Here is a 12,771-nt window from a genome sequence, read left to right on the forward strand (position 1 = left end):
GATTCGGTACCTAAAGTGCGAGTTGTTGTTCGAGAACACGCGGTCCAGTGCGACGCCCGTGTTGACATTCACTTCAGCACAGATCTTAGGGACTTGATGTCTTCAGTGCCTGAAATTCTGAATCTCCAATTTTGTTATTGATCAATTTCTTGCTAGAAGGCATCGTCACCTACTGCATGGGGTTCCAATAGAGCAATAATTCAACGCCATTTTAATGGGACTTGACGGCACGATCAGTTTTGCCAGTCCTCGTCCGGACAAATCTCAAGAAGCCCTGGTACGCTAGGCCAAGCAGAGAATCATGCCAGTTAGAAAATTAGAGAACTGGACATGGATACGCGCAACATCAATCGGTGTCCTGGGCTACCCTGTCCTGCAGCGTTCAATTGATCTGGTCCTTGATGAACTTTTCCAGCTCCTTGCCGTTGACGATGCTGTCCACCACACCCTTGGCTTTGTGCTTGAACCCGAGGCTCGCCGTCAGGCTGTCAAGCAGGTCAGTCAATCATTCAGCAGGAAGATGGAGAAGAGGGGGAAATAAAGGGAGCTAAACCGCCTTAGCTGTGCTCGGAGGTTGACATACTCAGGGCTGGTGTAGCTGTTCTCGGTCCCCCACACGATATAGCCAAAGCACTCGCTGTACGGGTTGTCCTTGCCGCCAACGAACTCGATGAACTCCTCCTTGGTCTTCAACTCTCTAGGCTTGCCGCCGTTTGACTCTGCCGTAGGGTGGCCCAGCCTCTTCAGCTCTCCCGCGACAGCGTCAAAGTGCTCCTTCCACGAGAAAGGCTTCTTCTCAGCAGGGAAGACGTAGTGCGTCTTTTGCTGTCCTGGCTCAAGCTTCTCGAGGTGCTGCAGGAGCACGACATACTGGTCCACGAGATCGTGCACCCACACGCAGTTCCACACGCCGGAGAAGCCTTCCGGCAATGTGACCAGTCCGTTCTTGATCATGAACGACGTGAGCATCGGAGTCTGGATCGAGATCCGGTGCCAAGGTGCTGAGCCAATGCCGTAGATGAGGGGTGGCATCATCAGGCTGGAGACGACATTGTACTCCTTCTCCTTCTCAGGGTTGAGGATCTCCTTCCGCAGGTGCCCGTCCACGTGGCGATGATACGCGTCCGGCGCGATTCGCGCGTCAATGTCCTCGTCCGTCAGGTTGAGATCGGACAGGGTCTTCCCCTCAGAATTGGCAGCCAGGCCCTTCGCAGAGTTGGCAAGCTCGTCGTTGCCGCTGGTTTGGATGTAGATGGCCCGTTTCGAACCCTTGGGCCGTGCCTTGAGGCCTTCCACGATGGCAAAAGCACCCTTGTCGTCGTCCGCGGAGGCTGTGTGGATGATGATGTCGCTCTTGGCAACCCATTCCTTTATGGTGTCTGCGTCTTCCAAGGAGCCCCGCACCGGCTCGATCCCTTGCTGCTTCAGCTCGGCGGCCTGGTCGTCACGGCGCGTAAGGGCATGCAGCTTTAGGTCTGGCCTCACTTCCTTGAGCTTCACCAGCAGTGAGCCACCGATGAGGCCAGGGCCGACGAGAAAGAGGGTCTTCTGTGATGTGGCTGCCATCTTGGTCTTGGGAGTGCTGGCTGTGTCTGTTGTTGGTTGTCGTACTTTGGTGGTACGAGCAGATGTTGGAGAGGGGCAAGTTAGGTCACGATTGGAAGCGACGATAATGTACTGTACCTTTGCCGCACAACTGCAGGCATGCATTTATAAGCTGTCTCCATGAGGATGACATCACACCTGCATTCCATCGTCTTGACATTGAATTGTATTCGAATTTATCAATGTTTTAACCAACAGCAATGACTGGGCATAATGCATTACGATTTTTACAATGTCTTGATTCCACATAATCATGCCGTAATCGTTGCTGTTTTATGAATGGTGCGTGTGCCTTGGAATGCCTGTGAAATGGTCCGCGCTGCCACTTTTGTGGTACTGCGTTAGAAAAGAGCACCGTAATTATAAACGACTTCAAATATACCTAGGATTCAATAAACTTATAGAAACGTGCATAATCATGCCTCCTAACGTGATCAACTTTCTTTTTTAGACACGGATAAAATCCATTTTCAGGCATAACCACGCCAGCACCAGAGCACTGAAAAAGACAAGACGAGGGACCCACAAACGTGAAGCATGAACCAGGCAAGGTATGGGCAATTTGACTCCATGCCATCTAAGCCTCCACGCGCGAAGTCCTGTGAGTTCCTCCTCCTATCATTGGCAAGAAATAAGGATCTGTAAAACTGATTATATTGTTCATGCATCTCCTTAACTTGCTTTGTGTCTCGGACTTGCTAAGTCACTTATACCATCGGTTTGGTTCCAATCAAGCAGAAGGGCAGGAAGCCTTCAATGACTTTATTCATATTCCAGACCTGGGCCTCAGAAGCAGCGAAATAACCACTTTTTCCTTTTTATAGGATCACAGGGAGGACCTCATGTTCTAACAAATATCAAAGGTTTGAAGAGCCAATACTCCTTGCTCGTAACAAGCTCGAAGCTGCTGGAAGTCCATTAGCCCCGAGACATAGGCGAATCCAATCATCTGGTAACCTTCATACGCCGGACGGAGTATATAGAAGCACGCAGCTCCGGAGGGTAAAACAAGAATGTCTTGTTCCTCCAGATTTGCTGTCCCCACCCCTGCGAAGCCATACTCCGTGATGAAGACTTTGCGAGTGCTCAATCTACGGTCAAGACCTTCAACAAGCGGGCTGAGCATGGCCGTCTTGATTTCATCATGGTCCTCTTCCTCCCGACTCTCCTCAGGCAGCCAAGACCGGGGCATCTCCTGTCTCTCGAGCAGCACCTCCCAGAGCATGTTCAGGTCAAGTTCTGGGTCGGACGCGATGGCGTCTTCGGCCAACGCAAGAAATTCTGGGACCTTCTGTCGGTGGCGTAATTGGTCCAAGGGGTGCAAATGTGAGCTTCTTGGTACAGATCGTTGTTTGCCCTCCGTTATCATCTTTTCAGCGCTCTTTAGGAGATTAACGTCGCCTGGTTCCGTCTGATCTGGGCTGAAGCCATAGAAACATAAGACATGGATCGCCTTATCAACAACGTCAAGCCTGATGCCTCTGACTCTGAGGATTTGTTTATCTTGCGATATCTCGACTTGTTCTGGATCATTCCAAGGGCCGCTGCCGAGCAAGCCCGAGCCGCTAAATGGCTCACTCTCGAGATCATACTGGGCCGCGAAATCAGGGATCCAGGAGGGACCATCGCCGCCGCGGAAATTGAAGGAAAATGAAGGAATTGTGTGAGAGAGGATGGATGAAATCTCGTCTTCAGTGTCATCTCCGAGCCACATAATGGATTGTGCCCCGCGTAACGACGTGATAGGGTTTGAAGTCCATATGATTGACATCACCTCGCGGTAGACCTCTTCTACGGGCTTTCGGTAGTCGATGGTGATCTTCATTGACTCCTCAAGTGAAGCAAGACCTAACGTTCCGTAGACGAGATCATGATTGTCGGTCGCACGGCAGGACAACAAGGCCGGGAAGATCTCCGTGAAAGCCATTGGTCCCAGCTGATGGTATCGCTCACGGATCCGTACCCACCGGTAAATGGAGGTGATGATGAAAGGGAGCGATTTGACCTGTCTAGCGATTCCCTCACCTTTCTCGGTCGACTCGATGCAATTCATTGCTCAATGTCATCAATGGCCCGGTGGCAGAGTACCACGCCCAAAGCATATCCTTTGCACCGCATACCAGGACCGGGTCTTTGGAGGCCAGAACCATCTCCTGGAGAACCCAGATCCTCGTCCACCACGGGCGGCGGCCCAGATTTCTCCCCCAATATCAAACTGGCCTTGACCTGGTCATCTGTGAGACGACGAGGATCCGCGCCCAGAGAGGGAAGGGAATCACGGAAGCTGTGGTCGCTGAAGCGCTCCATGGCCCAGTCGGAATCGGCGTTGCCCTCGCCCAGCCATATGACTACTCGATCTGCGAGGCTGTAGATGTCCCTCATCATCCGCACTTGCTCGTTTCTCTCATCAAAATCCTCCTGGTTGATGCACACGGCGTCGACCCAGAGAGGGGTCGCCGTGGTGTCGACATGATGTTTCGGGTGGCTTCTCAGGTGGCGGAGGGCTGTTTCCAGGTTGCGGGTGACGGTGATAGGAACGCCGTTGAGGACGATGTCGCCCCTCAGGCGGGAGTCTCCCCAAACGTACGACAAGGCGTTGAAATGCGGGCAACTCTTCAGGGAAACGGTTCCCAGCGTGCAATTTATCGGGTCATGAAAGTTCCCAGGGTGCAGGACCAGCACTCGGATTTCTTGCTGGCTTGAGTCGAGTTGTGCCTCAAAATGCTGTGCGCCATCATTAAATTTCCCAGCGATAGCCACTGAGGATTTGATTATCGTCGACAGGTATGCTTGAGAGCAGAATATAACCCTTATTCTATATTTTGGGGTGTCTTTTGTCGCTCACCACGTTGTGAGTGATGAAGAATCCTTCCTGCAGCTTACATGCAAGGTGGGATGAAGGATCACTGCGGCTGCTGTGGCCGCTAGGCCTCACCACAGGAACGCATTAGCGTCGGTGCGCTCTCCGCCTTTGGGATTCTGTCAGCTACTGGATCCTATCAACCACAAATCACCATCAATCATGTGTTCGTACAACTCTTCATCGCCCCAGTAGAGTCCGCGCGGCCTGTCAATTTGTGGGGCGCACCATCGGTCTGTTGTTGGTCAGGTCGTTCGGTAAGGCCGTGCAAAAAAAGAAAAGTGGTCTGCTGGCTGCTGCAAGTCTCCCCAATTTGCCCCGGGAAAATAACCTTAAACCCTGTGTAGGACTGAACTTGATTGTCGCTGCCAGCAGGACAAACTGGGTACGGTACCCTTGAGGGCGGTAATACCAAGCACCTTGCGTATCAACGCCGTGCCTCACGACATCAATGATTCACTGTGGAAGCGGTTGACTTTTCTTCCTATCTCTGCGTTACGTGACATCATCAGAAGGATCGAATTGATGTTATCCCATAGGAGGGTATTCCATAGCAACTTCACTCTTAGAGACTGAACTGACGACACAGGTGCAAAGCAAGCTCACGATAAGGGCCAGAACACAAGCTCCGCCAGCCCTCGATTCGTACACGTCTGACCAGTGTCAGGATTCCAGATCGCCACCCCCACGTGCTATCGCATGAGACCAGTGGCCTCTCAAAAGTTTTCGCAGAGGGTGAAGACGCAAAGCTGCCCCATCAGTACTGACCAATATAGGCTATAATCAAGATTGTCTAGTCCACGTCGTGCATGGGAAAGAGGAAACTGGATTGGCTGAGAAGACCTGACGAGAGGACATGCACACCACAATGCACGGTACCAGGCAAATAGACTAAGTAACCGCGCTGCGATTTTTGGATTTGATACCAGGGCAATGAGCTGAGAGGCGTGGGATTCGGCCACAGTGACCAGGGAGGTGCAGCTTCCTGCAGCTCAAGAACGGTGCTAAAGCGACGGCCAATAGCAGACAATGCCAGCCCATGAAATGCGGCTCTGCGGGCGCGACAGTTCCCGTGTCCTGGTAGAGCCTGAAGCAACTCTCTCTGAGGTCAGTGGCCAGGTCGGACTCGTGCCTGGCAGCCTCACTCACTGAAGTAGCTGTTGGCTGCTGGGTCGTGGGTCGCGCCCATAGCCTATGCAGCACTGAATATATACCACTTCTGCCCAGACTGACGTGCCCAGGTGTAAGTTCCCGCCGATTACTCCTCCCTCTGTGCCAACAAGACCCACCGTACAACTTCGTCTTTTCATGCACAACAGCCATCAACATGGTAGAGCAGTATATCAAAACATACCGGATTACACCAGAGAGACTGCGAGACTACTTGGAGCGCTTGTTTCCTGGTCACAACATCGTCGTAAATGTAAGTCAGCTGTATTACATCAAGTTGCATCTACGCACTGTCCAAGGTTGATTTCATCGTGGGGGCAGAAGAGCCTAACGAAGGAACGCAGACAGCCCAGAGTGACAGTTACGTCGTGGATCTACCTCAAGTGCTCGACGAAGTAAGCCTGACCTATCGCAGAGAGAAGGCTCCCCAATCGTACCAGAGTATGACTACTAATATGTGTATATATATATGAAGGCAAAGTTGCAAGATCTCTACAGGGTGCTCCGGAAACGACGACGCCCTGGATAAAATGAACCACTGCTCAAACATGTGGCGGAGATGAAAAAGGAGGCATTGCAGAGGCTGGTGGGTGGGGTTGGTTGTCTAAGGCAACCTGTGGGCGCACGGATGCGGGGAGCAGCTCCCTGCTTGGGTCACACAAGGCACATTCGTTTCTTCTGCCCTACACTGTGGCCATGTGTTATGAAGCGGTTCAACGATGTACTGTTCCGATATGGGAAAAGCAAGATTGCAGCGAGACACGAGATAGGCGCGGTAGGAGACCAAGCAAGGAACGTCATGTTTTCCTGGACAAAACCAGCAGGAAGTCAATCACCCCCACGGCATTCAAGGCAGTGAAGGAGGCTAGACACAGGGACTCCTGAAAGGGGCGAGAGGGTGGAGGCCTGATCTCCGAGGTTGCCTCACCGGTTTCCTGCCTGAATGCCCATCCACATAGCCGGTGGCGCACATGCAGCATCCACCAATCAGTGTCAGACAAGCCTGCGCCCTGTCATGCTGTACACATGCCGTACGACAATAACCTCGCGCCTCCATGGTTCTCGTAAGGTGGCCACGGTCCAATGGCCGTTGTGTGGACCGTCTCCGAGAGGCTTCGATATTTTCAGCTTGTGCAGGGCACATCAGCATTCTACAATCTCACCCCAGAGTCGAAAGGGTCAATTGGGGCTCAGTAAGTCACCTCAAACGTGCTTGGATTGTGGAATGAGTTCAAAAGGTACGCTGGTTCCCGACCCGGCTGACAGATATCTCATACTTCAGCCAATTTTGAAAAAGCTTCCCGGTGAAATGGAATTCTATGATCAATACGATACTTTGAGCGACGCCATCACTGATTTCAATGCCTATCCCTCAAATTTGTTGCGATCACATTCATTTAAGCATGATTTGGTGGCATACAACGACGCTCTCGGACGGCAGGAGTCACGCTTATTCGAGGATGACCCTGACTTTTCTGGGGTGAAGCTCTTCGAAGCGTATGATGGCTGTGGTAAGTCAGCTCTTGAGGTCGATAGTATGAAAAGTTTGAGTTAGTTTACTAAGAACTTTGATCAGAATTCGGACCATTGAAAAGATACAGGACTGTGGACGAATTGAGAAGCCACTTCCAGACTGAACGCAAAGACCCGCGATGCCGGCATGTGTGAGTATCCCTATATTCAAGCGAGAGGAGGAAAGCACGGATCAATCATAAATTTATATGATTTGTCACATAGTCTAACATCAAACCTAGCTTTATAACCGCTGATCATTCTCGCGCACCCCTCGATTGCTCGAAGGAAACATTCGCATACACCTTATCATTCTTACAAGCAATGCCCCGATTCCTTGACCTTGCTTTCACCTTTGGAAAACAGGTGTCAGAAGAGGACTTTCACTACACTGCGTTCAACGAAGAGAACTTTCTTGATGTCTCTGACGCCAAGAGGCACTGTATCCCCAGACTGGGAAGATCGGGCCAAGAGATCAGGCACTGTTTCAATCTCTGGTCGGTCGAGAAATCAGATCGCCCTCCGTACTGGTCAGTCCGGCAGACTGCGGTGTGTCACTCTTTCGACGTGTGCACGGGACGTAACGTCTGGATCAACATCAAGGGAAATGACCTAATGCAAGAGCGTATCACACAAGCCGTAAGCTCAATCAGCCAGATGCAGCCTGGCTCGCGCGAGACAACCAGTGGTTCCTTCTCTGCATCTCTTCTGACGCTTCTCATTGTGTTGGAATGGAGTGGCGAGAATTGGAAAACACTGATCAACGATCTGGAAGGCAAGCTGAGCGATCTACTGAAGAAAGCAAAAAATTACCCCTTCAAGAAAATCGAGGAAGTGCTGAGCCTGGATCCGGATTCTCTCCTTCAGCATCTGACCTCCACTGCAGCAACAACCGGGAAATTGCCTCGCCGGACTGACTCTGCTGTCTATGCCAAGTCGCCCTCAAGAGCAGACACCTTTCGCAGCGTCTTGTCGTCAGTCACTCCGACACGGATCCTGAGTGGGTTCTCTAAAGCGTCAACCAGCGTGGACGCAGAAACACAGGATGCTCCAGAACTGATTGAAACCAAAACCCCACCGGAACCGCTCAAGCCTGTTCTAAAACCGTCGACACTGCAACAGCCACAATTCACTCCCGGGACTGTTCATGAAAGCAAGTTCAGTGTCCTGCAGGAATTTAGTGTGGACGGGCTACAGAAACTCACAGACATTGCGACAAGACTCCATGAACTAAAACTTGTCATGAAGCTGAATGTGGACGTCATCCGCGAGATAACGGACTACTATAAAATGTTGGCTGAAAGCAATGACATGCCCGTGGATATCAAGCAGGACTGCGCCGCAGACCTAAACGGCTTTTTCCGACGAGCGAGGGCAGTCACCAGAGGCCTGGAGATGGAGCAGTCTCGATCTGAGACTCTCATGAGAATGTGCGAGGATGGCAAGTGGTTGGTGAGCAAGACCCATACTATCTGCACTGCCCTAAGTCTAGTAGTTGACGCACCATCGCTAGTTTGATCATATTCTCCAATTTCGCAACACAGAGTTCAGCAAACTCTTTGCCATCAATGCTCATCAGAGCGGCAAGCATGTGGAGATGATGACCAACGACATGCACCAGTCGAGCCTCGAGATGGAGGCGATGACGAAGAGCATGAAGAAGGTCGCAGAGAAGACGGCGATACAGACTTCGTCCATGCACATCATCACATTGGTCACACTGTTCTTCCTTCCCGCTACATTTGTCGCCGTAAGACTTTTTGGGTTACTACCGTCTTTCTCTGAGTTGACGGGATCTCTGACATCAGACCAGACCTTCTTCAGCAGCGGGGCATTTCAGTGGGACCAGAACGACCCAGACGGGTCATCAATGCCATTCTGGAAACCGGAATTCTTCACTTTGTTTTCACTAATTTGCTTTCCTATGACTGGGGCCATCATCTGTGTTTGGTGGGCTCTGTACTGGTGGAACAACCGCATGAGGCGCCAGCACAGCCAAGGAGACGAGGAGCAACAGCAGACTGTCTGAATAGGACCAGGTGTAGTAGGCTACATGACTCGCTTATGCGCAGTCTCGATTGTACCACTACTAGGGACAGCTCTTTTCACACTCGGGACGCGGTATATGATGGTGATATTGGTTTATTCTGTTGAAGTTATATAGGAATTGTCTTTCCTAACATGCTTTCATTCCTGAAATCCGCACGCAGATCATAGCCTGAACGATGCGGTCTCCTGCGTGCTGACAAAACCCGGCTTGGGAGTGGAAAAAGGAGGTGTCACCGAGGAGGGGGAGGCGAACAATTTACTACGCAACATTGCAGACTGCCTTGTGAGAGCCCGTTGTGGCTGAGTTACATTGCCTCCGGCCGGGCTAGACCGAACGGAGACGCTGGTTACGCCGAGAACGAGCGTGAGAGATGGCAGTCAACCCGCCTTTGCAGATGACTGCATGTCGAGTTGTACAGAAGGGTTTGCTAGAGGTACAAATGAGGGGCAGCTTTCCTTCTGTTGGCATCCACGATTGCCCATGATGTTCGAACCCGAACTAGTTGCGATAAAGGGCATTCGAAGGTCTCGAACATAAGACCCTAGATGTTCTTTGCGGACCTTGATACACGGCTGCGAATTCGGCTACCCGTTGCCTACCAAGCAAGAAGCAGCCAGCACCTCTATTGGACCATCCAACACATTACTTCTATCCCCTCGTGGTCCGATTCCTCCAGTCAACCGCTCAGTCTAGTCGAATGCCTCCACTTGATGCTCTTAAACACCTTGAATAAAACAACGGCCTGATCAGCACGTTTCCTAGACGAGCGCACCCCGTCGGACCACCACAGATTCAGCAGCCTCCAGAATTCCTTGCGCGAGACGCCCACCTTTCAGAATCTGTCATTGTCTGGTGCGAAGGGTACCTGACCACATTACATCGATGTCGACAGACTTCCAGCCTTTCCTCGACTTCCACAATTGGGTGGGTAAAAAGGCCAATCACGTTGAAGGTACCGATTGTCTAGGTCTTGGTACAGATAGACTAGGCAACGGTGCAAAGTACATTCCTCTCGCTACGTTGGAGCAATATTGGCAAGACCACCCGATTTTTCATATTCTGAATTCATGCAGAGATGAAAAGCCAATTCATGTGTCCATTGAGGACATCCTGACGAGATTTTTGCGGATTTTCTCGATTCTCGTCTACATATCTACCCCCGGAAATATAAAGCTCCATTACATCAAGAGCTTCACGGTGGAAGATATCAACGACACTCGTCTTCCTTTCAAGACCAAGCCAGAAGCACTCTCCGATGCAGTTGATGGAATCCACACGTTCGAACACTTTCAACAGAATCAATGGCTCTTCTCCCCAGTTGCTCTTGGCCCCAATACTTTGCAGTCAAAGGACTTACTGCCTCAGAGTGTATTGCCTTTCACTGTCAAAGAGGTACTTGCTGGCGGGAAAGGCGAGGACACAACTGTCAAGAAGTGCGAAGTCCACCCATCCTGTGGCCTCCCAGCTGTATGTATTTTCGTGTTGACTTTAAAGGTTATGGAACGTCCTTCATGTCGCTGACGTGGCCTCCCAAAGGACACAATTGTCCTTAAAGAGTTCGAATCCTCAGAAATAGAGTATTCATTCAAGAACGAGGTGGATTCCTATATTACCCTCAAGAACAACGTTCCTCCAGAGATATACGAGCAGCACTTTCTGAAATACCATGGGTCGTTCAAGAAGGCGGATAAAGCATTTATCATGCTTGAGTATACCGATCAAGGGAGCTTGTGGGACTTTTTCAAACAGAATGAGTGGCCACTGGAACGACATGAACTTTACAACTTGTGGTCAAGCCTCAGCAACCTATTCGTCGGGCTCGAACACATTCACAGTCTCGAACGGAGCTCCAGGAACAGAAATGAGGGCACCATTCGATGTGTGCATCAAGACCTGAAGCCTGCCAACATCTTTGTGTTCAGACAAGGTGACAAGGCATCATACCGTTATAATTTCAAGATTGGGGACTTCGGGATGAGCAGCATAGCCCTGGTCAGGAGCACGAATAAATCAGTCAGGGGCCCGGACAACGACAGCACGAGAATGTATGGGGCCCCAGAACTGACCAACCACTACCCACAGCTGGCTAGTATTGATTACGGTGCCTTGTGGGACATAGACATTTGGTCCATGGGCTGCGTGCTCTTCGAAGTCTTGGTCTGGACAACATGTGGATTTAGGGGACTATCCGAGTTCTTCCGAATGCGGCAGCGCGAAACTGCAGTTGATCCGAAGCATGCATCCCAAGGATATTCTGGCTGCTTTCACAATGGCGAGACCCGGATTCAGGCCGTCGACATCATGTTTGGCATCGTCAAGCGAAGAAAAAGAGTCTTCGACGATTTGTCGGATTCCATTGGCAAACTAATCCTGAAAGAAATGCTCAGACCCAGCAAGAAAAGCAGGTTAGAAGCCAAGACCTTGCTACATCGTTTCGAGGAAGTTCTAGAATCTGGAAATCAACAACCGGATCCCTCAGCAACATCAATCCAGCGTTCCGACAGAGGAATTCCCCAGAGGTCTAGTTCAGTGAGAGATGAGCCACACTTGGAAGGACTTCCAGCTCAGCCAGATGTCGAAGATCATCGGCTCTTACAGAATCCCCCACCTGATGGTGACCGGTCACATAGTGGGCATCTCTTGCATGGCTCGCCAGATGTGGCCTCAGGGAGCAACGCCATGCGTCCCGAGCCATACGCTCGAGTCACCATTTCCCAGGTACTCCAGTGGATGACCGATAAGAAGAAAAACGGCTGGGCGCCCGAGGCACTGTGCGATCATGAACGAGCCCTGAGGGAAATCAACGGTCGCGAACAGGTAAATCACATTCGTAACGGCGCCGCTTTCTTCGGCACTAAATCAAGAACAGATATTCGTTGTCGATGACTCGAGCACGATGAGGAGGCATCATTGGGATCAGGTGGTCAAGGTGGTACATGCCCTCGGATACCTAGTGAAGCATGCTGATCCAGACGGAGTCGAGCTGTTCTTTACTTCTCGGCCCACAAAGGCCAAGAAGAGTGGCGCAAAAGAAATCACCTCTCTCGTTCGCTCCCTTGAAGAGCATGGACGAAAGCGACCCGAGGGCCCTTGCAACATGGAGAACAGCCTCGACCCGATATTGGAACACGTTAAGAGTGGCCTGACGAAAGGATCCGTGTTCCGCCAGCAGAAAGATCGTCGTGGGATAAGTGTGTATATCCTAACTGACGCAATCTGGCAGGGAGGTACAGAAGTACGATGCGGGGTGGAAGAACCGATCAAGAACTTGAGCAGGACAATGCAAGAACTCGGTAAAAATAGGACAACTGTCGCCCTGCAGTTTATCCAATTCGGCAACGATTTGCTCGGGGAGAAAAGACTTCGGTACCTGGACGACACTTTGGGAAGCCAACTCGACTTGTACGTTCCAATAACATCCGATACATTCATGGCATAATACTGACCTCGTACTAGTGACATTGTTGATCACAGACACTGTGAACGAGACGGAGTTTGGCACATGCTCGTGGGAAGCATCAGCCGCGACCTTGACAAAGACAACAACGTTGGAAGCCAAGCCACCATCAGCTAA

General features: G+C 51.1%; 4 protein-coding genes across 4 annotated transcripts; 2 read left to right on the forward strand and 2 right to left on the reverse strand.

Moving 5' to 3' along the window:
• Positions 1 to 382: 382 nt before the first annotated feature.
• Positions 383 to 1,566, reverse strand: INS49_010790 (uncharacterized protein; the record flags this gene model as incomplete). Its single annotated transcript, XM_043171513.1, has 2 exons — positions 383 to 485; positions 584 to 1,566. 2 exons carry the CDS (start codon positions 1,564 to 1,566, stop codon positions 383 to 385), a joined length of 1,086 nt encoding a protein of 361 aa, XP_043023258.1.
• An 886-nt stretch (positions 1,567 to 2,452) lies between these two features.
• Positions 2,453 to 5,654, reverse strand: INS49_010791 (uncharacterized protein; the record flags this gene model as incomplete). Its single annotated transcript, XM_043171514.1, has 3 exons — positions 2,453 to 3,660; positions 3,726 to 4,364; positions 5,615 to 5,654. 3 exons carry the CDS (start codon positions 5,652 to 5,654, stop codon positions 2,453 to 2,455), a joined length of 1,887 nt encoding a protein of 628 aa, XP_043023259.1.
• A 1,817-nt stretch (positions 5,655 to 7,471) lies between these two features.
• On the forward strand, positions 7,472 to 9,176 carry INS49_010792 (uncharacterized protein; the record flags this gene model as incomplete). Its single annotated transcript, XM_043171515.1, has 3 exons — positions 7,472 to 8,599; positions 8,661 to 8,897; positions 8,961 to 9,176. 3 exons carry the CDS (start codon positions 7,472 to 7,474, stop codon positions 9,174 to 9,176), a joined length of 1,581 nt encoding a protein of 526 aa, XP_043023260.1.
• A 903-nt stretch (positions 9,177 to 10,079) lies between these two features.
• Positions 10,080 to 12,771, forward strand: INS49_010793 (uncharacterized protein; the record flags this gene model as incomplete). The annotated part of the gene is made up of 4 exons (XM_043171516.1): positions 10,080 to 10,664; positions 10,734 to 12,014; positions 12,067 to 12,599; positions 12,654 to 12,771. The coding sequence occupies 4 exons, from the start codon at positions 10,080 to 10,082 to the stop codon at positions 12,769 to 12,771; spliced, it is 2,517 nt and encodes an 838-aa protein (XP_043023261.1).

This window comes from Diaporthe citri, assembly GCF_014595645.1.
Source record: "Diaporthe citri strain NFHF-8-4 chromosome Unknown scaffold_5, whole genome shotgun sequence".
NCBI lineage: Eukaryota > Fungi > Ascomycota > Sordariomycetes > Diaporthales > Diaporthaceae > Diaporthe > Diaporthe citri.